The 25487-nt window shown below is 52.7% G+C and overlaps 1 protein-coding gene across 1 annotated transcript; it reads left to right on the top strand.

Moving 5' to 3' along the window:
* The first annotated feature begins 17677 nt into the window (after nt 1-17677).
* On the top strand, nt 17678-22111 carry LOC139789881 (alpha-N-acetylneuraminate alpha-2,8-sialyltransferase ST8SIA3). The gene is made up of 4 exons (XM_071730999.1): nt 17678-17896; nt 18692-18814; nt 20825-21382; nt 21701-22111. The coding sequence occupies exons 1-4, from the start codon at nt 17718-17720 to the stop codon at nt 21981-21983; spliced, it is 1143 nt and encodes a 380-aa protein (XP_071587100.1). The 5' UTR covers nt 17678-17717; the 3' UTR covers nt 21984-22111.
* Nucleotides 22112-25487: the final 3376 nt, after the last annotated feature.

Here is a 25487-nt window from a genome sequence, read left to right as displayed (position 1 = left end):
CATGTGCCTCTTCTGCAGTTTATTTTCTGCTGCGGAGGATATTGCTTCCCGTTAGACTCTGTCTAGCAAACCTTTCCAAGGCATTCCTGTGGGACGAGAACTTGGATGGTGAATTTCCACCGCTGACATCAGGCTGTAAGTGCTCCAGGACCTGCTGAGGGGGTGGGTTTGTTGTCCTGCTGCAGCGGGGGGTCCAGGGGGTGGATTTCACACCACAGCCCCGATGGGTGGGCAGCAGGGAGGCCGAGCTGAGCCTGGTGCTGGTCCCAGGGGAAAAACCTTTGGTGTGAGGGTGCTGAGCCCCCGTTCCAGGATTCCCAGAGAAGCTGCGGCTGCCCCATCCCTGGCAGGGTCTCAGCCCAGGTTGGATGGGGCTGGTGGGAGGTGACCCTGCCCATGGAAAGGGGTTGGGACTGGAGGAGCTTTGAGGTCCCTCCCAACCCATTCCATGACTCTACAAAAGACCTCTGCCCAACAGCTGGAGAAACTGAGGCACGGGGCAGGGTCCCCACTTGCCTGGGGGCCAGAGTCCCTCACCCTGCCCCGGGTTCCCGGGAGGATGCTGGGGTGGGCAGGGGGTGCTCTGGGGGTCCTGGTCGGGTCGGGTTTGGGTCCCCGGGGGCAGCATCTGTCGGGTCCCGTGGGAACCTGGCGTGCGGCCACCCCTGCACGGCCTCCTCCCCTCTCCTGACTTTGTTCTTTGTTAAAAGACACCCAGTTGAGGAGATGCAGCCGCTCTTTGTGCCAGCGATTTGAATTTGACCCTTTCCAACACCAAAAATCAATACTCCCGTGGAGAAGCAGTGGGTGCTATTTTTCTAAACCCTGTTTACAGCAGTAGAGTCCTTTAAGGCAGATGTTATCTGCTCCACAGCCCGCTGCATACTTTACCAAATTTTACAAAGCATTTTCTGAGCACATAATGACAGTATTATCTTTGTCCACCTGCTGAGAGTAGCAGCGGGCTCACAATAAATATCTGCTTCCAAGACGTACAAGTAAGAGTCCATCTTATCTGTCCAGATGAGGGGGGGGGAAGCCCCTAATTTACATCCCAGAAAGCACTGGGGTGTGACAAAGGTCATCGGCTGACACTGTACCCTCAACTGGGATGAAAAATATATGAGTCAGGACTGCAGTGTTGGAGGGGAGATAACCCACTGCTGCTCCCCCTGCCTCCCAGGCCCCCCACGGCATCCCTGACCTTGCTCAGGATGTGTCCCCAAGGCTGCCCCAGGCAGGGGACCTCCCCAGTCCTCTGTGGCCCTGCTCACACCCCTCCTGCACCTGAGGGTCAGCAGCATCCTGGGTCCTCATCCTGTGGGTGCTCCCCTGGGAGCCCGGGGCTTCAGGGGGGCCCTGCCAACAGGAGGGAGGGTGCTGCAAACAGCAGGATGGAAGGGGAAATATACAAATGGCAAAAAATCCCAAGGGTGAAACACTGACCCACCCAGAGCTCCTCCAGACACAGCACGGCTGGGAGTGCTCCCTCCATCCCTCCCCCTGGTTCCTCACCCCGGGCTGTGTTTGCAGAGCTCCCCCCACCCAGGAGGTCTCTGCACATCAGCTGTGCTGGAGCAAGGAGGGAGCAGCTCCAGGTTTCTGGGGTTGCTGTCAGCATCTGCCCCTGCTTTGCTGGCCAAAGGCTCACCCATCCCCAGACACATCCCTCCTCCCAGCAGTGCTGGGGTACATTTCAGATGCTGCATTTCTCTTTTTTTTTTTTTTTAAGGGGAAGACCTCTTCAGCTCTTCCTTGCAGAGGTGCCATCGCTTCCAGGAAATGCTCTGGGCTTTACCCAGCACCCTGCATTCAGCCCGTGAAGGAGGTAATGAGGCTCTGGAGGCAGAGCCACTGCTCTGCAGCTGCAGCAGAGTTCCTGGAATTAGTCCTTAGCCTTGGAAAGGTGTCTCAGGAATTGAGGCACTGGAGCTGCTAAGGTGGGACCATGGAGCAGCAATGGCTCCCGCAGAGCTGAGGATGCTGGAGTGGGTGGTGGGTGCTGGGGATGTGTCCCACCACCCCATTGGAAGTGACAAAAGGACAAAGAAAAATGAGTAGGGACCTGGGGGAAGTATAAAACAATTAACAAAACTGCTCATACAGTGGGAGAAACGTCAATAGGAACGCTGAACTAATGGACCAGTCTCCTCCAAAATTTTATTATCTCTGCAGGTTTAAATAATGCATGGCATTCAGATGGCTGAGCTCCCTCCCGGCATCAATCTCTCATCTTCCAGTTTGGCACAGGGAGAGTGGTAAATCAGAGACACTGACCCTTGTCTACACATTTTGCAGGTAGTAATTGATCAAAGATTTATTTATTAGCTGAGCCATGATTGATTTATGGGTGTTTTGCTTGATGGAGTTAATTACCACCAGTAAGTCCCTGCCTGCTGCTGCCATTCAGGGGGCAATGAGAGATAAGATCCCAGCCTGGGCCTGGGGCACCCCGTGGTTTGGGGTTACCTGTGGCAGATAACATCGTTATCACCATCAGTAATCAGCCTGGTGTGGGGCAGGAGGATGCAGCAGAGTTAAGTGTGACCTCTCTGAGGTGGGCTGGGTCAGGGCTCTGTTTGCAGAGAGGATGGGGTGGTTAAATGGTGACTTATTTGTGGTGCTACAAAAGGGAAAGCACCTCGGTGAGGTTGTTCTGCTCTACAGGAAAAATCGGTCCCCAGTTCCCTGGAGTGTTGTTTTCAGCCCAGGAAGGTAGTTGAGAAGGCAGCAGAGGGGGGGTCCATCCCCCAGGGAGGGGCAGGGGCTCTGCACATCCCCATTCCCAGGGCAGACAGGGACCTCCCAGGGTGGGCACAGGACCCCTTGGTGGTATCGTGGCCACTCAGCTCCCACCAAACCCCTCCATGCCTGTGCCAGCAAGGGCAGGGGCTGACCTGAGGCAGCTCTGGGTCTCCCTTCCTACCCTCAGGGACACCCAGTGTCCTGGGGAATCTTCTGAGTCTGCTGGGTGGGGGACAAAGGACCCCACTGGGAGTGGGGCACCCTGCTGCCACCCAGCCTGGGCAGGCTGCTGTCCCAGGAAAGGGAGGCAGAAGGTGAAAGCAAAGGAATCACCTTGTTCCTGAGCCAATGCACAACTGAAAAATTAATTTGGGGCTGGGATTTTCACGGTCTTGTGGGAGACAGGCACTTAACCCAAGTGAAACGCTGGCAGCTTTAACATCTAAAAGCTCTTTCAAAGATCCCAGTCTTAATTGTTCGTTTTGGTTTTGTTGTTTTGTTGTCTTTGTTTTTTTCCCCAACCTCCCAGCTCTAGTTCAGGCTTCCAGCCTTTTCCAAACAGGTTTTTCCATCCTTAATTACCGCTAAGAAAGTGACCCTGTGCGAGCCCTGCCACCGCTGCTCTCCTCTTGGCTGACAGACAACTGCCAGCCCGGCAAGAGCTACTAATTAGTAATTGATAAATCTAAGTGTGCTGCCCTCCCCCGGCAGCACCCTGCTTGATGACAGTAATTAATTGTCCATTGATCCCCCCAGGTTGATGGGCGCTCTGCCGAGGTGCTCGCCAGCTCCGCGCTCCAGGTGGGCACTGCCGGGGGGCTCGGTCCCAAACCAGCACACGGGAGCAGATTGGGAACGAGTTCTCCCTGGAAAAGGTTGTCAGGACCTGGCCCAGGCTGCCCAGGGCAGGGCTGGAGTCCCCATTATCCCTGGAAGGATTTCCAGTCCCTGGAGATGTGGTGCTGAGGGCCATGGGGCAGGGGTGGCCTTGGCAGGGCTGGGTTAAGGGTTGGATTTTATGAGCTTCAATGTCTTTTCCATCTGGAACAATTCCATGGCTCTATGATCCCCCTGAGAAACAGGGATGCTCCAGGGGACCCCCACAGCTCGGTCACCCAGCTCACTGCAAAATCCAGGTGTCATCTGCAAGTTTAACCCAAGCACTTGTTTTATTTCCTCACCTTTCTCCTAGGTCCTTCCTGGCAGCACCTATGGCAAACTCAAACCATGCCCAAAAGGAACAGGGATACTGGGAAGGATGGGAAAGGTCCTGTGCCTGGTGCTGCTGCTGCAGGGGCTTTGCTCTGAAGGTCTGAGCAGTGCCAGCACCTCCTGGGGTGCTTGTGGGCTCTGGACCTCTGGTGGGGAGAGGCAGGGAGGGGAGGAGTGGGTGGGAAGAGGAGTTATTCCTGTGCCTCCTGCAGCCTGGGAGCCTCTGCCTGCAGCAAGACCCAAGCTCAGGACTAAAATGCTAACCCAAAAATAAATTTGTGTTTTGCCATGAGCCAAACACAGTTTTTTCTGGGAGGAAAAACAATCAAACCACTTAAAAAAAAAAAAAATAAAGGGGGGGAAAAAATCTTAACTAGGTCTTTAAATTCCATCTCCCAAGGCAAATACTTGGATGACAAGGGTCGATCCCAAGGTTTTTTGGATGCTCATTATCACCCCATTAAAGTCCAGGGCTTGTTTCCTGCCCAGGCAGTGGGTTTGTCACGGAAAAGCTGACCCAGGAGCTGGGAACCATCTGGGCTTGTGGCTTCTGGGCACTCTGCCACACTTGGGGACAGCTCAGCTGGGTGATGGCACCAGAGCCTGCGTGCTCCTTTCCAGGAGGAATTTCTCCTTCCAGCCTGGTCCCAGCTGCACCACCGAGGGGCTTTGGCTGGGCTTGGGACCCCCAAAACCAGCCCCAGGCCTGGGTCTGTCCTCTCCTGTGGAGATCAGGGGATTTCAGTCTCTCTGGGTGTATTTAATTGTCTTCCTGGTTTTTTTCAGCATTTGGGTCAGGCTCCCAAGCACTGATCTGTTTGAGGGCACCCCGGGGAGCCTTTTGTTCTGCATAGGTGAAAAATTGTACCCACAAAAAGAGTTCCCCCTCCGATCAATTCCCTCTAACAACTTTATTGATTAGCTGCAGCAACATTTTTCATTTATTAATTATGAAGAAGATGTTCCAGTGATTACTGAAAGTTACCTGTCGTGCTGTACCCTACAGGAGAACTGGAGATTCTCCATGTCTTTTGCTCTGGGCCTTGGTCAGGAATCCCAGAAAAGAAAGGTTTGGGTTGGAGCAAGTGGGACCAAGCAGTGTGCAGGGAGCTGCTCCAGGCTGAGGAACGTGCAGCACCCCAGAGCCCCAACAAACCCAGTGCCAGAAACCCATGAAGGGTCGTGGAGGAGCCCTGGAGAAAGCTGGAAGGAGGAGTGAGAAGGAAAAGAAAGGTCAGAAAGAGGTAACTGAGGAAATGCAGCAAAGAGAAATTATAGAGGAGAGGATTGGAAATGTGCAACGGGTGTGGATACCTGGGAACATAAATCATGTGGAGCCAGCAGGAGATGGCACAGTGCTGGAGAGAACCAAAGGGTGACTGTGGACTGGTTATGAGTCTGAAATAGGGCATGTTGGCAAAATATCTGCCATGATTTATCTTCCACCACCAGTTATCCCAGGGAAGTGTCAGGCCTTTCCCAGGCAGCTCTTCTGAGGCTGAATCTCCAGCACTGAATTGATTTCTGACTCTGCCAGCCTGGGCTCAGCTGAGGATGGTAACAAATAACACAGAGAAGAGAAGGAAAAACTGGGAAATCAAAAAGAAGATTGCAGTCATGGGAAAAGAAATGCACTGAGCACTCCCCACACACAGAGGATGGGGAGCAGGCAGGGATTTGGGGACCTGTTTGCAAACAGAGCCCCGGTGATTACCCAAAATTAGCCTCTCCCCTGGGTACAGAAAGGTTGAATAATTCCGCTTCGCAGCCACCGATGACTACCCATGCAGGGGAAAATCCAAGGTAAAAATCTATATTTTTGCAAATATCTATATCTTAAAAATAAAGCCAGAGTTTAATAAGAAGGCTGCATGAACACGTGCTGTGCAGCAATGGCCAAGGCAGGCAGCACAAACTGCTCTGAGGATGGGACCTGGAGAGGCCCATCAGGTGCTGCAGAGACAGGCAGAGGCCAGGCAGGAGCCTGGGAAAAGCTTTGCTGGCAAGAAGCAGAAACCAAAAATACTCAGTGGCAGAAATAAAGCTGAGAGTGGGGAAAATGGAGCCGATGATCAATACCCGGAGAACCTGGAACAAAAAGAGAACCATGAACAATTTTTATTTCTGACCTGTGCTACCAGGGGGCTGAACTGAAGACCTGATTCATCTTAGAGAAAGTGTAGGCACAGTCAAAAAATGAAGGGGATTTAAATGAGGACATTGACTGCAGCATCTCTCGGGTGTGCTGCACACTCCTGCTGCCTGCCCAACCAACCCCCCCCTCTGAACCCATCACATCGGATCCAAGCAAAGGCAACAAGGTATTTATTTTCATGAAAATATGTATATCTATAGCTCAAGTGCCTAGATATACTGGTCATGGCTTATGTGTGGGTGATCACCACCAGGCAGTGGGTCCATGAGGTCCTGAGCATCACCAAGCACAGAGGGCAGGGAATGATGCTTTCCCACCTCTTCTCACAGTAAGAACTGGGAGCCTCCAACAAACACAGAGCTCAGCCCAGGAGGAGATAGATCCTCACACGACTTGGAATGACAATGCAGGGCTTGTTCCAGCTGCTGGGGAAGCTCCCTCCATCAGACCTCCAAGCTGGTGGCCAGCTCCAGACCTCTAGCTGTGCAGTCCCCCAGCCTCTCCAGGAGACCTGCAGTGGTGCTTGGCCATCCTCACCATGATGAAAACTCCCATTTCCCAGAAAATTAACCTAAACCTCCCCTGCCACCAACGCAGAACCTCAATTTCCATGCTGTCCTACTTCCCCACTGACTCCATCTGGGTGACAAAGAGGTCAAGGGACCGGCTCACCCAGCATCTCTGGGGAACTTGTTGGCACATCCAGGATTAGAGGCAGGGGTCCCAGGGTCTGTGGTCTCCTCCTGACCCAGCCTAAGCACAGGGCTCCTGCTGGAAAACAGATGGGAAGGAAAAATGATTGGAGGAGATTAATAAAATAATACTGATAGCAAACTAGATGGAAGGGATCAGGGCAGAACAGAGGGGCTGGAACAATGGTTTGGTGCCTCTGTGGTAAATGAGGAGGACAGATGCTTGCTTAAATTTGGGGATTAGATTTTGTAGGCTAAAGAAGATAAGAAATGAAATGATTACAGTATTATAGCATCAGTCTCCAGTGCACAAGCAGTTTAGAAAGACCCTGGTCAGGAGGAGCAGGGATGAGGGGACAGGGCCTTGGGCAAGGCAGGCTGAGGAGGTTCTGAAGGTGCTAAATGCCATCATGGACAAGAAGCTGTCCCTCGTGCTGCAGGGATGCTCCATGCTGGGAATGCAGAGGGGCAGCAGAAGCCTCTGTGGAGCAACCTCTGGGCCACCCTCTCACTGCCTTCTGCCTGGGCTCTGGACAGAGAGCTGCCAGAAAGGCTCCTGGAGCTGTGACCTGGCTCCCCAAACCCACCCAACAACCTGCACTGTGTCTGCCAGCCCAGACCCAGGCGTTTAGTTGTTATTTACCAGGGGTGTTTGGTTGTTTATTTGTAGGGTTGTTTATTTACTGACTGATGTGCACACTTGTGCAAACAGGGCAGTCAGGAACAGGAGATGTGAAAGAGGTGCCTGAGCCAGCTGCTCTCCAAGCGTTCCCTGGGGGACCAGATAGAGACTTTTTGCCCCAGTTTTTGAGGCAAGTTTAGCACAGCTTTCCTCTCCTGTTTCTCCTGGTCTCGTGCTGTTTGGGCTTTGGCCCCTGGTTCCAGCCATGTCCCCTGAGCAGGATATCCAGGGATGTGCTTGTGTGGCAGATGCAGGAGTGGAGTAACTGACTGGGGGGGTAGCTGAAGCCCCCAAGCCCGGGCAGGAGTTGGTGCTGTCCCAGAGACCTGACGGGAGGAGTGTTTAATCCCTCCCTTGTTCCTGGCTCTGGCTCCCTGCTCGTTGTTCCTCTAATTGGTACATGGGGGTTTATGATAAAGATCAAGCCCACTGGGTAATGGCAAGCGCTGGAGCTGCCTGGGGTTCATTCGCTGCCGTTCCTGCACTTATTATTGCTGGAATTAAATAGTTTCCCGTGGAGAAATGGCTAATGATGTCACTGGGATACGAGGAGGGAGGAGGCAATCCCAGCCCCTTCTGACCTGGCTGGGGGGCTCAGGCTGTGCCGGGAGCGATGCCACGGTGGGATGCAGGGGTGGGAGGGGGAGAGGGATGTGCTTTACGAGGGGAGACTCTCCTCTTCACACACAAATATCTAAAAACTATTAATTTCAGGCAGCAGCTAGGAAGAAATACATGAGAGGGAAATTGATTTCTATTTAAATGCTATGTTTTCATCACCTTTTTTCAGAGCACGAACATTCATCTCTGAGTACCTGTGCTAATTGATTTCAAATGCAATTCAACACAATCACTGTAGAATAATAAATCCAGGGGCGAAGGAGTCAAAGGAAGCTGGGGAGGGAGAAGGGCGAGCTGCTGGGGGGGGCAGCCTCTGCAGAGCCCCTCCCCAGGCTGGCAGCCCCCCAGCAGGTACCCCAGCCTGTCCCACAGGTAGCAGGGAGGCAGCCAGCCTGCAAAAGGTGGGGTCAGTCCCATTAGAGGAGTCATCTGGGAATTTACAGCTAATACAAGGGTTCTACTAATCCACATAAGCTTTCAGAGACTACCAGGGCAACGGGGCACAGGGAGTGGAGCCCCAGCAGCAGCACCATTCTTTTTATCTCGGGTTTTGTGTGTTCCTGTGGGCTCTCCAGCCATGCTGCTCCGTGTCACACTGGGTGCCCACTTGCTGTGGTGCCAGATCCCACAGTGTGAACAGAGTCCTCTGAGCCCCCGCAGCCTGAGCAGCCTCTCAGGAGCACTGTTAGTCCTCCCCAGCACCTGAATTAAATTTATTGCTGGGGATATTGGCTCCAGCATCTACTCGCAGAGGGGAAAAAAGTAAATAAAATTTCCTTCAGGCACATTGATCTTCACCAAGAGCCGGGGGGTGGTTCCCGGCAAGGCAAGAAATGGAAAGAGGAGCCACAGGAAAAACCCAGCCAGGCAGGAGAGGGTGGGAAGGACTCGCTGCCCACCCTGAGGCAGGGATGGAGCTGGTTTTGGCCGGGCTCTGGTTTTTGCCCAGCGTGAGGAAGGTGACAGCCTGGATCTCCTGCCAGCCAGGGTCACCCGGGCCACCCCCTTTCAACACAACCTGGAGCGAAGGATCTGAGCAGGAGGGGAGTGCAGAGGAGACCACTCCAGGGAAGCAACAGCTCTGAAAAACACAGCCAGCTTTTAGGTGTTTATCCTCAAATAAATAATGGAACATGATACCCAAAAAGCTGCTGTGGAAAAAGGGGCTAATGGAAGCCCTGGCTGAATGCGGTCACGGCGGGTGAGCAGCTCCTGCCGCAGCGTGTGGCACTTCCAGGCAGGCTCTGCAGCCCTGGCTGGTCCTCACCTCTCCACGGGATGTGGAGGCACCTGGGAGGGAACAGCAAATAGCCATAAAAATCACTCCCGAGCCGAAAATACACCGCAGAGAAACCCAGCTGAAAAAGCCTGACGCCTGGAGCCTGCGGGGGAAGGAGGGGAAGAGGCTCTGCTCACAGAATATGGAGCTGCTGAGGGAAAGAGAGATGGGATGAGGAGACATCTTCAACCCTGGGAATGAGGGCCCTGAGTTTAAGGCACAGTGACAAACTCCCCAAGGGGTGGTCACTTTGGTGTGCATCAGCCAGGATGTGTTTGGGGCTGCTCTCAGTGAGCAGCTGTCTAACAGGGCTCTGCATTAACTGCTGGGAGCCCAAGCCTTGAGAAAAGGAATAAAAACAACAGATCAGCCTCAAAACCAAATTAGACACAGAATGCTCCATGGCCCAGCCAAGGAAGGGGTTTGGAGGAGGGGTGGGGATGTCAGGGTCATGCCACCACCCTCCCCTAGGTCTGTAGCCAGCTCTGCCCCCTAAAACCTTCCTCCAACCATAAGTGAAACAAAGTTTTAAGATTTTCAGAAACGAAGCCCCAGAGGTGCTAGGAAGGGCTGCAGGGAGGGACTGGACATGCAGCCACTGCCATGGGACGACCAGGAGCAGCAGTTCCCAATGGAAAACCTCCCTGGGATCCACACCCCAGGAGGATGACAAGAAATGTATTTATTTATAACATTCACTGGAGCTGCCTGCACACCCTGCCACGGGATTCAGGAGTCGGGATCCACCCGTCCCCGTGGGAAGGGCTGTGGGGGACGTGGCTGACCCCCGGCACCCCCGCTGCCTTCGGCCTCGCAGTAACAAAGAGATTCCACTGCCAGTTCAGAGGTTGTGAATTTGATAAACTGCCTCATATTTTTAAATGAAAAAATGATACTTCATCTTCCTCCTGGCAGAGAGCTGGGAGATGCTGTACAGTAATATATGCCTTTTTTAATACAGGGCTCGCCAGCTCGGGCCAGCGGCCGTATGAAGAATGGAGTCGCAGGCAAAAGGTTAATAGAGCATTGGTCCTTTTTTAATTGAAAAAATGACTGAGGGACCATGTAGCAGACCAAGCAGTAATATTATTACAGGCTGTAAGTACTGTTCCAGAGACTTACTGTTCATCTGGGAGCAGAGTAACGAGCACGGGGCTGTGCCTCCCACCGCGCCGGGGACACGGGCTGGCTGGCAAACAGGTTGGTAACCAGTCAGCTCCAAAACCAGGGATTATTTCATAAATGTCTGCCTGCATTTGCAAACTCTGTGTGTGGCACAGTCCTGCCAGCTGAATCTCTGGCAAAGCTGATTGTCCCACACCCCACCTCAGGAGCATCTCACCTGCACCCATCCCGGTGCTGCCCATCCTCTGGGTCCAGCACCAGCAGCATCTCTGCAAGCCCCCCCACACCCTCCTGCTTGAAACCTGCTGCCTGGGGACTTTATCACTGCAAGGGAGAACTTGTCCCTTCCTTTGGCAGCAGAGGAGGCCTCAGGGACCCCAGGATCCTCACAAAACCTTGTGCCCTCACTGCTGGGGTGACAGCCTGGTCACAGCTCCCAGCACTCTGTCCCTGGACAACCCCATGGGGATTTCATGGGGTTTTTTTTTCCCATTTGTGACTGTTTTCTGGCAATGGATGGTGAGGGTTCCACCAGGCCCTGCATTAGCTGAGCCCCCCCAGCCCTGTGCTCAGCCCCCCCGTGATGGAGCTCCCGATAAAGCCCTGACCAAAGGATGGATCACTAACACCATCATTTGTGCTGTATTTTTCTCCCCTGTGGAGGATGAGCTCCAGTTACTCCCATCCATCTCATTCTTTCAAAGTCATCTTCATTCTGCAATTTCCCCTCACCCCGAAAAGAGTGAAAAATCAATCCCTTCCTTTCCAGTTTCAGAGGGGGAGAGGGCAGGAGCCTGGTGAGAGCAGCAGGTGCCTCTGGTGCTTCCACTGGCCCTGCCCAGGCAAGGGTGGGCAAAAAAACCCTGTTTCTGCTCTTGAGAAGGTGAAGCTGTGGCAGGCAGGACAGCAGCTCACAGCTCATGTGCCCCAGAGCTGTCCCAGCTTTCCTCTTGCCATTATCCCATTATCCCACACCATTCCAGTGACATTCCCACACTGTATTTACATGCACCTACAGGAAAAGAGTTGATCCATGAAAATCATCTTTTCCTTTAAAGAAAGAAAGGAAGCAAACAAATAACAAAATCTGAAATATGAGCTCATTACTCAATCAGTTGCTCCCATCTGCTCTGTGGGGACAAAAACCTGTCCCTGGGATCCTGTTATCCCTGGGCATCCCAGCCCTGGGATAACAGGGACAGGGTGGGGGGAGGCTGTCCCCATCCCAGCTCTGTGGCCACATGGGAGCTGTGGCTGTCCTGCATCACCACAGAAAGGATTTAGCAAACATGTTAAAGCCACGAAAGAAAGAGGATGGGCCCCAGCCTCAGCCCCAGTGCCTTGTCCTCAAATAATGGCAGTGTGGCTTGGTTAGAGGGTCAGCAAAACACAAGTCCCATCCCTGCCAGCACAACATTCTTTGCTGTAGAATGGTTACTTTTACACTTAAATTCATCCTCTAATATATCACTATTGTACCCCGTGCCATATCTGACAACAAATATGATTTTAGGTGTCATGCAGCAGGCATTTAATTATTGGAGACATGGGCTTAATGGTGTTTGTGTCACAGGAGCGAAGGGTACAGATGTGTCTTGGCTCAAGGAGGCTGAAATCCTTGCTTCCAAGCTACCTCTCCTGATAATAGGTAATTTTACAAAAATGGTTAAATGAATCAGATTCAAACAAGGTCTGTTTTTTCATCTGATCAATAGCTCTGAAAGAAACAATGCCAAATATCATGAGTTATTGTGCAGCACTGATGACTGTCAGGACAATGGGAATAGCAAAGACAAATACACACCTTTTCCTGGGTTATTACTTTAAGCCTTTTATTATCATTATTATGGGTGATTAAAAATCCCATTAATCAGATGCTAAACAGATTAAACCCTATGAATTAATTTTCTGGAAATAACTAAGACAAACATTCTGTGCCGAGCTCATTTAATGAAATAGAAGCTGTTTATCTGCAAAATTAGGGCTTGTGCATATCTGAGCTTCAGCTGGAAAAATCCACGGCCGTGCGAGTGCAGGCTGGAGACACCAACGATTTTTTACCCTTTCTAAGTAAAAGAAAGATCTTGCTCTAAGTAATTTATGATTCATTACACAAAGAGCTCATTAGCTAGGACCAGAAAATAAAATCACGATCATTTAAGAAATAATTCCTTGATGTAGTGTTTGTGAAAAGGATGCTCCAGGAGCCAGGGAGCGTGTGCCGTGGGAGTGGGGAGAGGAGCCCACCCTGCCCCACTGCCCACCCCTGGGCACTCAGAACCCCCCCCGTGCTCATTTGTTGCTACTGTACACCCTGCACGTGGGTGTTTATGCTCCTGGTCCTGCCAGGGTGCTAACCCTGAGTTATCACCATCCCTGGGGTGATGAACAATCCCAGTCTCCACAGCCTTTCTCTGCTTCCTTTTGTGTTAAAGAGGAAACACTGAAGGAGCTTTTAAACCCAGTATCCGACTCTTAAAGCATCATCAGAGACAATTCTGTTTGCATTCATTTATAGCCCTCTCTAGAAATTGCCTATTGAATTACTATTTCTTGTGCCTGCTTAAATAAATGGGTGTATTCGTTATTGCTGTTGAAAGTTCCATGTTTGGCCTTTTTGAGTCATTTGATTAGGAAGCAGAGAGAATATTTTAGCAGCAAAGAAGGCCCTGACAATCAGCACTAGTAGGAATAATCCAATTGTCTTAGCAAGGAAGGGCAAGGGTCCTCCTAGGAGGTCAAAGCTCCCCCAGCACAATTAGAACTGTAATTACTGCAATTGGTTGAGGCTCTGCCAGCGGAGGCAGAGCCCTCAGAGGGGAGACAGGAGCTCCCCGTGCCTGGGGCAATGGGCCAGGCTGGACACTGATGTGACAGAGCTGTGCAGACCCCCACAGCCAATCTCTACCCCCCCCCCCGCCACAGCACCATTGACCCCAGAGCTCATTTGGGCTCCTCGTGTGACACCAAGGTCCAAACGGGCCCTTGCCAGCAGCTCCGTGGTGAGCGGTGCTCAGACACGCTGCCTGCAATTCACATTGCACAACAGCCTCCCCGTGCCTCAGTTCTGTGTTCCTCCTTCTCAGCATCGGGTGTTTTTGTACAGGATTTGTACAGGATTCATCATTTTCTGTCACTCTGCCTTTAGCAGGAAGGGGGCCAAGCGCCACTCCCCGGATCCTGATGAGCTGAGGGCAGCCACCCCGTGGGACAGGAGAGCAGAGGTGCACGTCCACCTGAAAATATATGTTCCCTCCCAGGTAAATCCCTGCAGAAAACTCAACCAAGGCGTAATATCCAAGGGCAAGACACTGCAGAAAGCCCAATGGGAGGGGCTCTCCCCTCTGCCGTTCAAATCACTCCCCCCAACCACCCTGGACCACCAGGAACTGGGATGGACCTGACCCTGTGTGCTGGGATGAATTCTGCCTCTGTGGGAACCCTCTGCTATGGTACTGGAACTCGTGGCTTTGCTTTTGAGGATTTAATAAAACCTGCAGAAGTTGGCAGTGGGATGCAGAGGTCGTGGTCACCTCTCCTTCCTCCTGGCCCAGAGAAGCTGTGGCTGCCCCATCCCTGGCAGTGCTGAGGGACAGGTTGGATGGAGCTTGGAGCAACCCGGGCTGGTGGGAGGTGATAATCACTCCATAGGGAAAAAAAAATGAAGAGATCTGGGACTTTTTTTTTTTTTTCCAGTGCAGAGGATTCTTTCTAAACACAGGCACTCTGCAGGCAGCTTGGTGACGTGCACCCTGTTCATCACTGCTCACCCTGCCCACCTCAGGGGCTGCCCATGGTGCAGATCTCTGTCCTTGGCCTGTCCCCAAGGGCCACAGCCATGTGCCAGCCACAGAGGTTTGTGCAGAGCCCGAGGACAACACCCACAGCAGCAGCTTGGGCGAGGGGCAGAGATGGAACCTGCTGCAGTGCTGTGCATCCCTGCAGTGCCAGGCATCCAAGGCTGAAAGAACCTCCTGGCCATCGTAAAGGCAGAAAGAGATGAGTGCCCTTTATGTCCAGCAAGCATTTTTGCAAATATAATTAAAATAAATACATATCTGGGACTGCTCTGACCACAGGTATAAAGATGCATTGCCAGATTTTTAAAACAAAATAACTTAAGCACTTAGGAGAGGACTGGAGCAGACTTTGGGTACTTATGCTGAAAGTAATTGTCCCAGGAAGCCCAGTTCAGCAGCCCCCCGGGCTGAGAGCACTTAGGCCCGTGTGGGCAGACGTTCAACAATGCATTTAGCTGCCCCAGTGCTGCATCAGCAGAACCCACGGGGACTTCTGCAGGAGAGTGACTCAGGGAAACCACAGGGCCAGGGGGGGAGGGATGGGGTCCCACCAGGGTCCCATCTGGCACCTGGTTTTAAAGGGAGTTTAAGACTGTTTTTGGGTGCAGCCCACCAGACTGAGACCCGCTTATGCTTGGAGACCCTGAACAGCAGCTTCAAAGAAGGGAGGGAAGCCACAAAGCTATCCCTGAACAGGTGGATTTCAGCAGGGACATATCTTTAAAAGCCACCTTCTCTGTAGAGTGAAGGAGACCATATCCCATTTGCATGAATAAGTCAGAGGAGTGCTGGCCAGGCTGTGTTTTGCTGCAGCAGGTTGGATTTCCATGGCTGATGGGAGAGCTGGAGCCCCAGTGCTGCCAGCGCTCACCGGGCACAACAGGAAACCACATTCCCCTTGGAGAGCCTCAGATCTCATCCAGACAGCAATTCTTGCAGATCCTTGCTGTGCCACTGATGGAGTTTCCAGCAAACAGGCTCCCCGAGGAGCGGGTCTTCATCACCAGCCAAGAACTTGGTGTAACCCACACACTGAGCTTCACCAGCACTGACCCTTCCTTCCTGCTCCCTGCCTTCAGCACAGCTGCTGGACAGACCCCTGGGCATGGGGACAACCCACCACCCCTTCCACCACTACTTTTCACAACAAGTAACCCCCCAGCCTTCCCAGGAGCTGGCACCAGGCTCCCCCACTCCCCTGGCCCAGCCCAGTGCTGTGTCAATTACAGGGAAATCAATGGCCATACTGCTCAGGACTCCTCTTCACCATTCAGCACGGATGATATCCTTCACTTTCTAGCACTGATTCATTTACTTTCGGGCTCTCCAGGGGCTCCTGACATATTGCTATCTCTGAAGAATCTGCAGACAGAACTGTCTTTGTTTCCATCGCAACTTGTGCCGGGGCTCAGGCCGGGAGGAGAGGGGCTGGGACACACAGCAAAGGGTTAAACACTTCTTGGACACCTTTCTGGTGTCTTCTGGGATCTCATCTGTACAGAGATTGGGCAGCATCAGGGAGGAAAATTGCTCCAAACCCAGGCCTGGCCACCAAACTCCTTCCTCCAGTTCAGGGCTGCTCTGGCTGAGCTGTTCCCAAGAGCAGGACAGGTCCCCAAGGACTGGGAGAGCTCCTTCTGACTGTGGAGTGCCAGAAAGGGGGAAGAGGAACAGCAGGAGGGCTGTGAAATCTTACACTGGGGCTTAAACCCAGCCCTAGGTCAGAAACTACACAAAACTTCATGTTAAGTATTATAAGAATTGATTTCCTAAATATCCAAGGGTGCAGAGTGGTGGGTGGGAAATCCTGAGCTGCTTGGGTGAAGATGTTGAAGCTGGGGATGCCATACACTGCGTGGATGGCAACAGAAATCATGTAGAGTCACATAAAAAAAATCTACCTCCTGTACCAAAGCAGCGTTTTTTCCTACATTTCCATCCTGTTCTCCCCCCCACCAAAGCCACAACTGTCCCACAGGAATGGGATACAGACCTCCAGGCCATACTCAGGCCAAGCTCCCACCGAAGGCTGAAGAGCCACACGTTGACGTAAAGCCCAGCCCTGCGAGCTCCTCATGTTCCTCCTCTTCAAAGAGAGCTTCATGCATGGAGAGCTTGTAGGATTTAGCCCAGAGCAAGGATGGTGCTACAAAGACAGTATTTATTATTTATAAGGCACTTCTGTGAACTCAGGGCTCAGAGCTGTCTTGAGGGGGGGGGAAAAGGTAATGTGAAGAAACACTGCAAGTGTTGCAGCATGCAGAAGGCATGTTCACAAGAGACTGCTGCTACTGCAGGAGTCAGGCTCTCTTGGAGTTCACCTGAGATGTGCTGGCTGATTTCTGCAGCCAGCAGGGTCCTTTCTGGGGGCAGCATGCCCTAAATGCCCATCTTTTCACCAGCGAGGGGTATGCTGAGCCAGCACAGGTTTGGCACTGTCCTGGTGCAGTCTGTGGTGCTTTATGGGACATATGGTCACCTATAGAGTCACCAGGAAAAGACACAACCCCCAGCCCTCTGCTGGGAGCCGAGGGGGCTCCTGCACCCACTACTCAAGCTCCCAGGGCAGGCAGAGGGGGCTGCACAGCCCCAGCTCCCAGCCCTCCTCACCCCCACATGCACCCAGGGGGCTGGGAGAGGGCACTGCAGGACGAGGGCTTTTGGGGGCACCACAGTGGCTGCCAGGCTCAGGCACCCCCAGGCTGTTGGGGGTTGCTGGAGAGCACCCCAAGGCTGGCAGGGCTGTCACTCTGGGCACCCCAGGGATGTCAGAGGACCCTAGGGATGCTGAGGGACCTCAGGAGGTCAGGGTGGGCACACTTGGGATAGCTCCTCATGTAGCTGGCACTGCTGGGGGGCACGGCAGAGCTACAGGAGGGAGCAGGGGCTGTCTGGGTTGCACCGGGGCCGTCCAAGTGGACACCTCTGGGCTGCCGTGACTGCTGGGGTGGTCCTGGGGCTGCTGGAGGGAGATACAGGGGCTGCCGGGGGTGGTCCTGGGCCACTGGGATGGCTCAGGGGCTGCCGAGCGGGCACGGAGGCTGGCGGGGTGCTTCAGGGGCTCTCTGGGGAACATGCCGGATCTGTCGGGGGGTTCCAGGTCTGTGGGGAGGACCAGAGGATTTCTGGGGGGCACAGCGGGGATGTCGGAGGGCAGGGGGCTGTGGCGGGGGAGCAGGCCGGGGCTGCGGGGCCGGGACGGTGCGGCTGCCGCCCCCGGCTGCCATTTCATCGCGCTGCCGTTCGCTCCCTCCCTCCATTTTCTCTGCGGCTGCCGGAGGTACCGGTGCCGGCCCCGGCCCCGCCACCGCCCCGCTCCCGCCGCCCCCCGCCCCCCATGTAGCCCGTCGGCAGCTCCCCCCCCCCCCCGCCCCGCACACGCCCAGCCGCGGGGCCGCCTCCCGGCATGAGGAGCTGCAAGATGGTGCGGGTGGCCAGCGTGCTGGGGCTGGTGATGCTGAGCATCGCGCTGCTCATCCTCTCCCTCATCAGCTACGTCTCCCTGAAGAAGGACAACGTCCTGGGCGCGCCCCGCGCCGCCGGCCCGGGGGGGCCCCGCATGTACATGTTCCACGCGGGATTCAGGTGAGGCCCCGGCGCGGAACGGGGCTCGGGGACCGGGGGCCGACCCTTCCCGTCTTTTCCCTTCCCATCCCCGCGGCCTCCCCTGATATTCCCGGGCAGAACCGGGCCTGGCAAGGCCCTGCGGGCCCGGCCCCAGCGCTGGGTGCAGCTCCCACCGCCTCGCCCCAGCCGGGATGCGGCTCCCACCGCCCCCAGACCCGGCGGCGGGGAGCGGGAGAGACCCCTGGGATCCCCGCGATACCGGGGGTGGGGACTGCGCCGGCCGTTGGAACCGCAATGCTCCAGGGGGCATGATCGGTGGGGAGCAGCCCGATAACCGCCCGTCCCGGCCGGTAGGGCACGGTACCAAGCGGTATGGCACCGTACAGCCCGGTACGGCACGGCTCGGTACCGCTTGGCCCAACACGGCATGGTACGGCCCGGCCCAGCCCGATACAACCCGACACGGCCTGACACAGCCCGATAGAAGCCGGTACTGCCCAATACAGCTCAGTACAGCTTGGTAGAGCCCCGTACGGCCCGGCACAGACCGGCCCGGTAGAGCCCTTCTCAGACCTGTACATCCCGTCCCGGTACATGCCGGCCCATCCCGTCCCGGTACCCCCAGGTCCGGCCCGGCCCGGCCGGTCCCGGCGGCAGCGTCCGGCGCTGTCCGTGGTGCTGATGCCGCCGGTGCGGGGAGGGCAGGGCCGGTAACGGGCTGCGGGCCTGGGGCTGCGGGTGTCCGTGTCTGTCTGTTTGTCTGTGTCTGTCTGTCCGTGTGGGTCTGCGTGGGTCCGTGCGCTCCGTTCCCAGGTCCCAGTTCGCGCTGAAGTTCCTGGACCCCTCCTTCGTCCCCATCACCAACTCCCTGAGCCAGGAGCTGCAGGAGAAGCCCTCCAAGTGGGCCTTCAACCGGACCGCCTTCGCACACCAGCGGTGAGCATCCCCACCACCACCCCTCTCCCCTTCCCTCCCTCCCTCAGGCTGTTCCTTTCCCCCCCAGGATTTAAGAAAATACAATCAGGGAGGGCTAAATACTCTGAGCTCTGAGTAATTTGCCAGCAGTGAGAGACAAAGGCTGAATCGGAGCATTTCCCCAGATGGTTACAGCTATCTTGGAAGAATTGATTATTTCAGAGCAGGGCACCGGGCTGCAACACGCATTATTTTACCAAACAGAACGTGACCCAGTTTCCCGAGGTGCGAGTGAAATTGTCATTACTCCAAGATAAATGGCTGGAGTTTTTTAAAACTTGAAACAAATCGGGTTGTAGCAGCCATGAAATGCTGTGCTCATGGAAGCCAAAGCATGCCCAGCTGAACTTCCCAGCTCAGAGCAGATCTGAGCAAGTGCAGTGCTGCTCTGCCTCCTGGCACGGGTGCAGATGAGGGAGCTCAAATGGGGGTGTCCCAACCTGGATCCAAGGGAAACACCCTCCTTGTGCATCACCTTCTGCTTCCTGCCTGCAGGCTGCACTGCCTGCCCTGCCAGCTGTGATGGAGAAGGTGTCTGTGTTACCTCAGCTCCCTCAAAGCTGCTCTGTACTTAAGGGGAAGTAAAACAGGCTGTCATTCTTCTCACTGTGACATCAGCTTGGTGGTGTCTTCCCAGCCCTTTTTATTTATTTGCTTTACTGAAATATAGATTCATATGTATCAGTAAATATGTATATTTACTGATATATATATATGTATACGTATATATACTAAAATTATATGCAAGAAAACAAAAAAACATTTAAAATAGTTATCACCACCTTGGACTGTAATTTTGTCCTGCTAAGTGCCTGCTGGTCACAGTGGGGCAGATAGTGTCCCTCTGCTCTGCCTATAGCCCCCAGAAGCCACGGGCCACAGAGGACAGATGGTACTTTGCTGCCCCATCCTGTCCAGAGATCCCCCAGGATGGTGTGACAGTGACCACCCCACAGTGTTGCTTCATTGCTGGCACCATCAGCTCGTCCTTCCAAAGTCTCTCTGTGCCACCCCTCTGGTGATTTTAGCTAATGCCTTAGGATCTGCCTTTGCTCTTGTCCATCAGCCATAACCCGTAATTAGGGCACCCAGTGGGACTCCATTAATGCTCAGACACTGGAGGATGCGAGCTGGAAGAAAGGTTGTTTTCCATAAACATGAGCAAATGAAGCGGTATTGGTTTTCTAATTTTATGCCCTGCAAGGGAAATTCCTGAGCAGGGTTAGTTTTGTTTGGTTTTTAAGTATCTTTAATAACCCTTGTAAAAATGCTGGCGTGCTTGCCCAGCTAGGACATGAAGGAATTATGTTTCCAGAAATGGAGACAGTGGCAGCCCCTTGTTTTTGTGATTCCAAGCTTCTTAATGAGAACACAAAACATATGTATTTAAAAACGAGCTCCTGGTATTTTAGCTGACTATCCCAGACCACTTGGTTTCACTCCACATCCCTGCCAGAAATCCATGGTCCCGTTCCAAGAGGGAAGAGCACCAGCAGCAGGCTGGCCCAGCAGGACTGTGTTCTGAACCATCAGGACTGTGTCCTGCACCATCAGACCTGTGTCCTGCACCATCAGGCCTATGTTCTGCACCATCAGACCTGTGTTCTGCACCATCAGGACTATGTTCTGCACCAGCCCTCAGCAAGGGGACCCACAGCTGCACACCTCTCACTGACACAGGAAATTCAGTGTTTTAGTAATTGAAGTCCGAGAGGCACAGAGGCATCCTTAGCTGCCCTTAGTAAAGCCAAGCAGAGCTCTAGATGGGGAGACAGCTCCAGAATTCCTGTCTGTTTATCTTAATTTAAAATCCATTGCACTACATTGCTTAGGAAAATACTACAAAAAAAAAAAAAAAAAAAAAAAAAAAAAAAAAAGCAAAACATAAGCCTAGCTAGAAGGGAAATCTCTGCACTTCAGAAAGAGAGGACACATAACTCTGTTTTTTTTTCTTTTCCTGCTTTATTTCAGGCAAGAAATCTTGCAGCATGTCGACGTCATAAAAAATTTCTCTTTGACCAAGAACAGTGTTCGGATAGGGCAGCTGATGCATTACGACTATTCCAGCCATAAGTACGTTTTCTCTATCAGCAATAACTTCAGGTCACTGCTTCCCGATGTGTCTCCCATCCTGAACAAACATTACAACATCTGTGCCGTGGTTGGGAACAGTGGGATCCTGACTGGGAGCCAGTGTGGGCAAGAAATAGATAAATCTGATTTTGTTTTTCGTTGCAATTTCGCTCCGACCGAGGCTTTCCAAAAAGATGTTGGGAGGAAAACCAATCTTACAACCTTCAACCCCAGCATCCTGGAGAAGTACTACAACAATCTCTTGACCATTCAGGATCGCAACAACTTCTTTTTAAGTTTGAAAAAGCTGGATGGGGCCATTCTTTGGATCCCCGCTTTTTTCTTCCACACATCGGCGACGGTGACGAGAACGCTGGTTGACTTCTTTGTGGAGCACAGAGGGCAACTCAAGGTCCAGTTGGCTTGGCCAGGAAATATCATGCAGCATGTTAACAGGTGTGTGTGTGCTTGCCTTGCTTTTCACTCACCAGAAGACATCTCTCTCTGTCCAGATTCAACTCATTCGTTTCTCCAGCCGTGCCCAAGGGGTTCAGCCCTCTCTGGGCACTCAGGGCCGTGCTGCTTGCTTTGGCAGCAAAGGCAGCCAGTGCTTCACCTGGGCTTCTCCACCCCTGCCCAGGCTGGATGACACCAGACACCTCACTGGGTTCCCCCACGGGTGGGAGGAGGATGGGGAGCAGGAATTTTGCTCTGCAGAGCAAGCTGGTGGTGTTACTGTCACCCCAGACTAAGAGCCCTTTGTTTTTCTCCCAGGTACTGGAAGAACAAGCACTTGTCACCCAAGAGGCTGAGCACAGGTATTCTCATGTACACCCTGGCATCTGCCATCTGTGAGGAAATCCACCTCTACGGGTTCTGGCCCTTCGGGTTCGACCCCAACACGCGGGAGGACCTCCCGTATCACTACTATGATAAGAAGGGAACCAAGTTCACCACCAAGTGGCAGGAGTCCCACCAGCTGCCTGCAGAGTTCCAGCTGCTCTACAGGATGCACGGTGAAGGACTGGCCAAACTCACCTTGTCTCATTGTGCCTAAGAACCAAAATCTTGAAGTGCCAAATGATTGTCTAAAAAAAGTGCCCAAAACCCAATCAAATATTCTTCAGATATAATTCTAAAAAAAAAAAAAAAACAAAAAAAAAAACAAAAAACCACACAGAAAAATCCAAAACAAAAAAACCCCCAACCACATTAAATCTCTAAAATATTTTCCATGAGATAAAGATGCTTTTCAGTCACCCTGGCCCTGCTCATCCCAGGGCCCAAGCACATTTAGCAGTGCCCAAGCATTGCTCAGGCTCTGTGGATGCCACCCATGCCGCAGCCAAGCTGAAAACTTTTGCATTTATAGCTATGCTACGAAGTATGTTTTAAGGTATTTTCATACATTTGGCATTCCACTAAATGCCCCAAATCTCTTCATTTTGTTGTTAGCTTTAGAAATGCTGTTTTCAAAAGGTTTTGCTTCTCTTGTCCACGTTGCTGTCAGTAGCTCAGCACACAGACGTTGCCGTGGCCGATCGCAGACGCCTCCCAGAATCCCAGATCATTGCCACGGGCAAGTTCTCCAGTGTGGATCCTGACTCCCACTGCTTGCTTGTTTTCGTATTTACTGAATTTTACATTTTTTTAATAATAATGTGAAGACAGTGACGATACAGCTCGTTCTTTAGCTAAGCTGTTTATATTGCTCTCAGAATACTTCAGCTTTTTAATTCAGTTTGGGTCAAATTCTAGTCCAGATAAGCCAGGCTGAAATGGGTTTGTTCCCATGCCTGTGGTACTATTTGGTCTTTTGATTTTAAAGTTAACTCACCACGATAAATGATGTCAGGTTTCTCTGGAGATGTGTTGGGGGAGAAGCCATCCAGGCTCCAGGATTTTCAAAAATGTTTTTTAAAGGGAAGCAAGGGTGCAGGAGGTCAGGGATGAGGAAGTAGGGTTGCCAGAGTTCCTCATTTATGTCTTTAAATCCACCCTGAAGCAGTGGCTCCATTTTCCAGTTGCCAACAGCCATGCAAGGTGGCCAAAGGAAGCCACAGCATCCTTGGCACTGCTGGGAACCAGGCTGTTGGGGAGGGGACAGCCTTGGGGTCACTGAGGGGCTGGAAGTGTTGGCCTCGATCTCTCAGGAGAAAAGGGCCTGTGGAACAGCTGGGTTTCTTAGTAAAATACTTCCAAGTATTTTAGCATTTTTCTACTCTTCTGTCCGATGCTGACAGCTGACCACGCACTGAAAGAAGATGCAGAGTCCAATTTCAATTCATACTTTCAAATGGCACTTTTTTCATTTTCCTCAGTCTCTTTCCCTCCAAGCCAAGGCAGGAGGTGAGGAAGGAATTCTGAGTACAGCACCAGGCCCGAGGGGCTTGGAGCACCTCCCAGTGTCCATCACCACCGTGGCACCACAGCCCAAAGCTGTGACCCCACTGCATGGGTGCAGGGGCAGCTGGAAGCTTCCTCCCCGTTTCAGTTCCCCCACATTCTCTGGCTTTTGCCATTCTCTGGCTTTTTTTCAGGACTGCTGGGGGCAGGGGCAGAGCAGGGTGCTGCTGGGTGGCACCTCCATCACGGGGACAGAGGGACCTGTGGGGTGGCTGCAGCCAGGCTTGGTGGGCAGGTCTCCAGGTCGTGCTGGTGGAGCAAGGCAGATGTCCTGGCATGTCTGAGGACCTTGGGCTGCCTCCCCAAAGCTCTGCACATCTCCTCTGTGCTCAAACTACTGCTTCAGAGGAGCTGGCAGAGAAATCAGGAGCTGAACCCACCAGCCTGAACTGCCCCCCAGGGCAGGTTGTGAATTTTCCGTCATTTACTTTTTTGTACGTTCTATTTTGCTTCCTAATGACAAGGAACTGTGAGGATTCCCCCTGTGGTCCCCAGCACAGCCCTGGCAGCAGAGCCAGAGCCTTCCAGAGGCTCCCGGGGCAGAGAGGGAAGCAGGAAAACGGCCGCAAACGCTCGGAAATGGGAATACAGAAAAATCATTGACAGAGAGCCATATTATATCATTGATTTTTAAACAAAACTCCCCATCGATTTTTCAGAACCACATTGAACGTTTCAGAACCATTGATTTTAATGGGGAGTCCTGCCCCCCGGATCAATGGCGCAATACGGTCCCCAGTAAATTGCTTCTTGGTATCAATATTTTGTGTCCGAGTTGTGGTGAGGTGGGAAACCGTCTGAAAATGTGCAGCTCTGGTGCTTTGGTGGGGTTTTGTCTGCTCTTTGAATTCTGCTTCTGGAGAGCAAGCAGGGGAAGGCAGGTGGTGCCGAGGGGTGGGAGCTCTGTGTGTGTGGGGCTGGGGGCATCGGGCCCCCGGGGCATGGGGGGGAAGCAGAGCAGTAAGAGTGGGAATAGGTGTGAATAGGTGTGTTGCCTCCTCTTCTTTTATACACCTGGGGGGTTGCATTTGTGTTGCTTGCATCTCTGGGGTGTCTGGCAGCAAGAGACATGAAAGCAAAGCCGGGCTGGCTGCCAGGGGGAGGTGTGGAGCATACCAAAAAGCAGAGAGCACTTGAGAGCTGGAACTGTGAACAGAGGCTGCAGAAACAAACAGGTCCTTTAGGGAAAAACAGGTTTTCTGTAAATGAATGTGTGTGCAATGCCTGATGGATTTGTTTTAAATAACCATAATAAAAAGCGAAACACTTTTTAAAAAGGAGGAAAAAAAAAGAAAAAAAAAAAGAAAAAAAAAAAAAGTTATGCCATAGTTGTAATAAAGGGTTCGTTGTTTAATGGCCATAGTCAAAGCATTGCTTACTTTGAAATGGCTGATGTTCACTGGGGGCCAGGGCACAGGCTCAGATGACCATGGTGTGAGACAGGTTGTAAGCCAAGCTGGGAGGGTTCAGCCCTGCTCCCGCGGGACCTCTGGAGGTGTCAGCAGGACCGGGACCAGGATGGGGCCCATGGACTGATGCTTCTTGTCCTGGTGGTGGCCCAGCCCCTGGCCTGCCCTGTGCATTGTGCCTGTCCCTTCAGGGCAGGCTGAGGAGCAGGGCCCAGAGCTCCTCATCCTCCTCCTGAGCACCCTTGGTGGGGACCCACACCACGATCCATTCGGGAGCTCTCAGCAATGTGATTCTTTGGTGTGAATGTGCCTGCAACATTGACTTATGTGCCAAAACACAATATTGAATGCGTTGTTTTTAAATAAAATGTTTTATTGTGCATTGGAAGTCTGTAAAACTCAGCTGTTTCTGCTTCGTTATTATTGTTGTTGTTGTTATTTTCTGCCCTGCTGTCAGAAATCACGATGAGCCCTTCCATGTTTTAAAGGATATGCTGGGAAAGTGCTGAAGTGGTATCAGAGCACACCACAGCCAAATGGGAGAACTGGGGGACCCCGAGGGCTGTGTTCTGTACACCTGCCCCTGCTTTTCTCCGTGTCTGCCTTAAACAAAAAGGTTTTACTGGAAAACTTCATCAGAAGAGTTGCCAAAGGTGCTGTTTACTTCCCCTTCTATTTCATTAGGCAGTGCACTAAGCTCAATATGAGGGATCAAATTCTGCACTCTTCTGGAATTCATGGCCTTA

Source organism: Heliangelus exortis, chromosome Z (genome assembly GCF_036169615.1).
Source record: "Heliangelus exortis chromosome Z, bHelExo1.hap1, whole genome shotgun sequence".
Classification (NCBI taxonomy): domain Eukaryota; kingdom Metazoa; phylum Chordata; class Aves; order Apodiformes; family Trochilidae; genus Heliangelus; species Heliangelus exortis.
This window is presented reverse-complemented; position numbering and strand designations above follow the sequence as displayed.

Excerpts from the sequence above, each read along its gene's own strand:
- LOC139789881 (XM_071730999.1), top strand. The coding sequence starts at position 17,718 with ATGAGGAGCTGCAAGATGGTGCGGGTGGCCAGCGTGCTGGGGCTGGTG. Across the intron at positions 18,815-20,824 it reads ACCGCCTTCGCACACCAGCG|GCAAGAAATCTTGCAGCATG; the intron begins GTGAGCATCCCC and ends GCTTTATTTCAG. Across the intron at positions 21,383-21,700 it reads ATCATGCAGCATGTTAACAG|GTACTGGAAGAACAAGCACT; the intron begins GTGTGTGTGTGC and ends TTTTTCTCCCAG.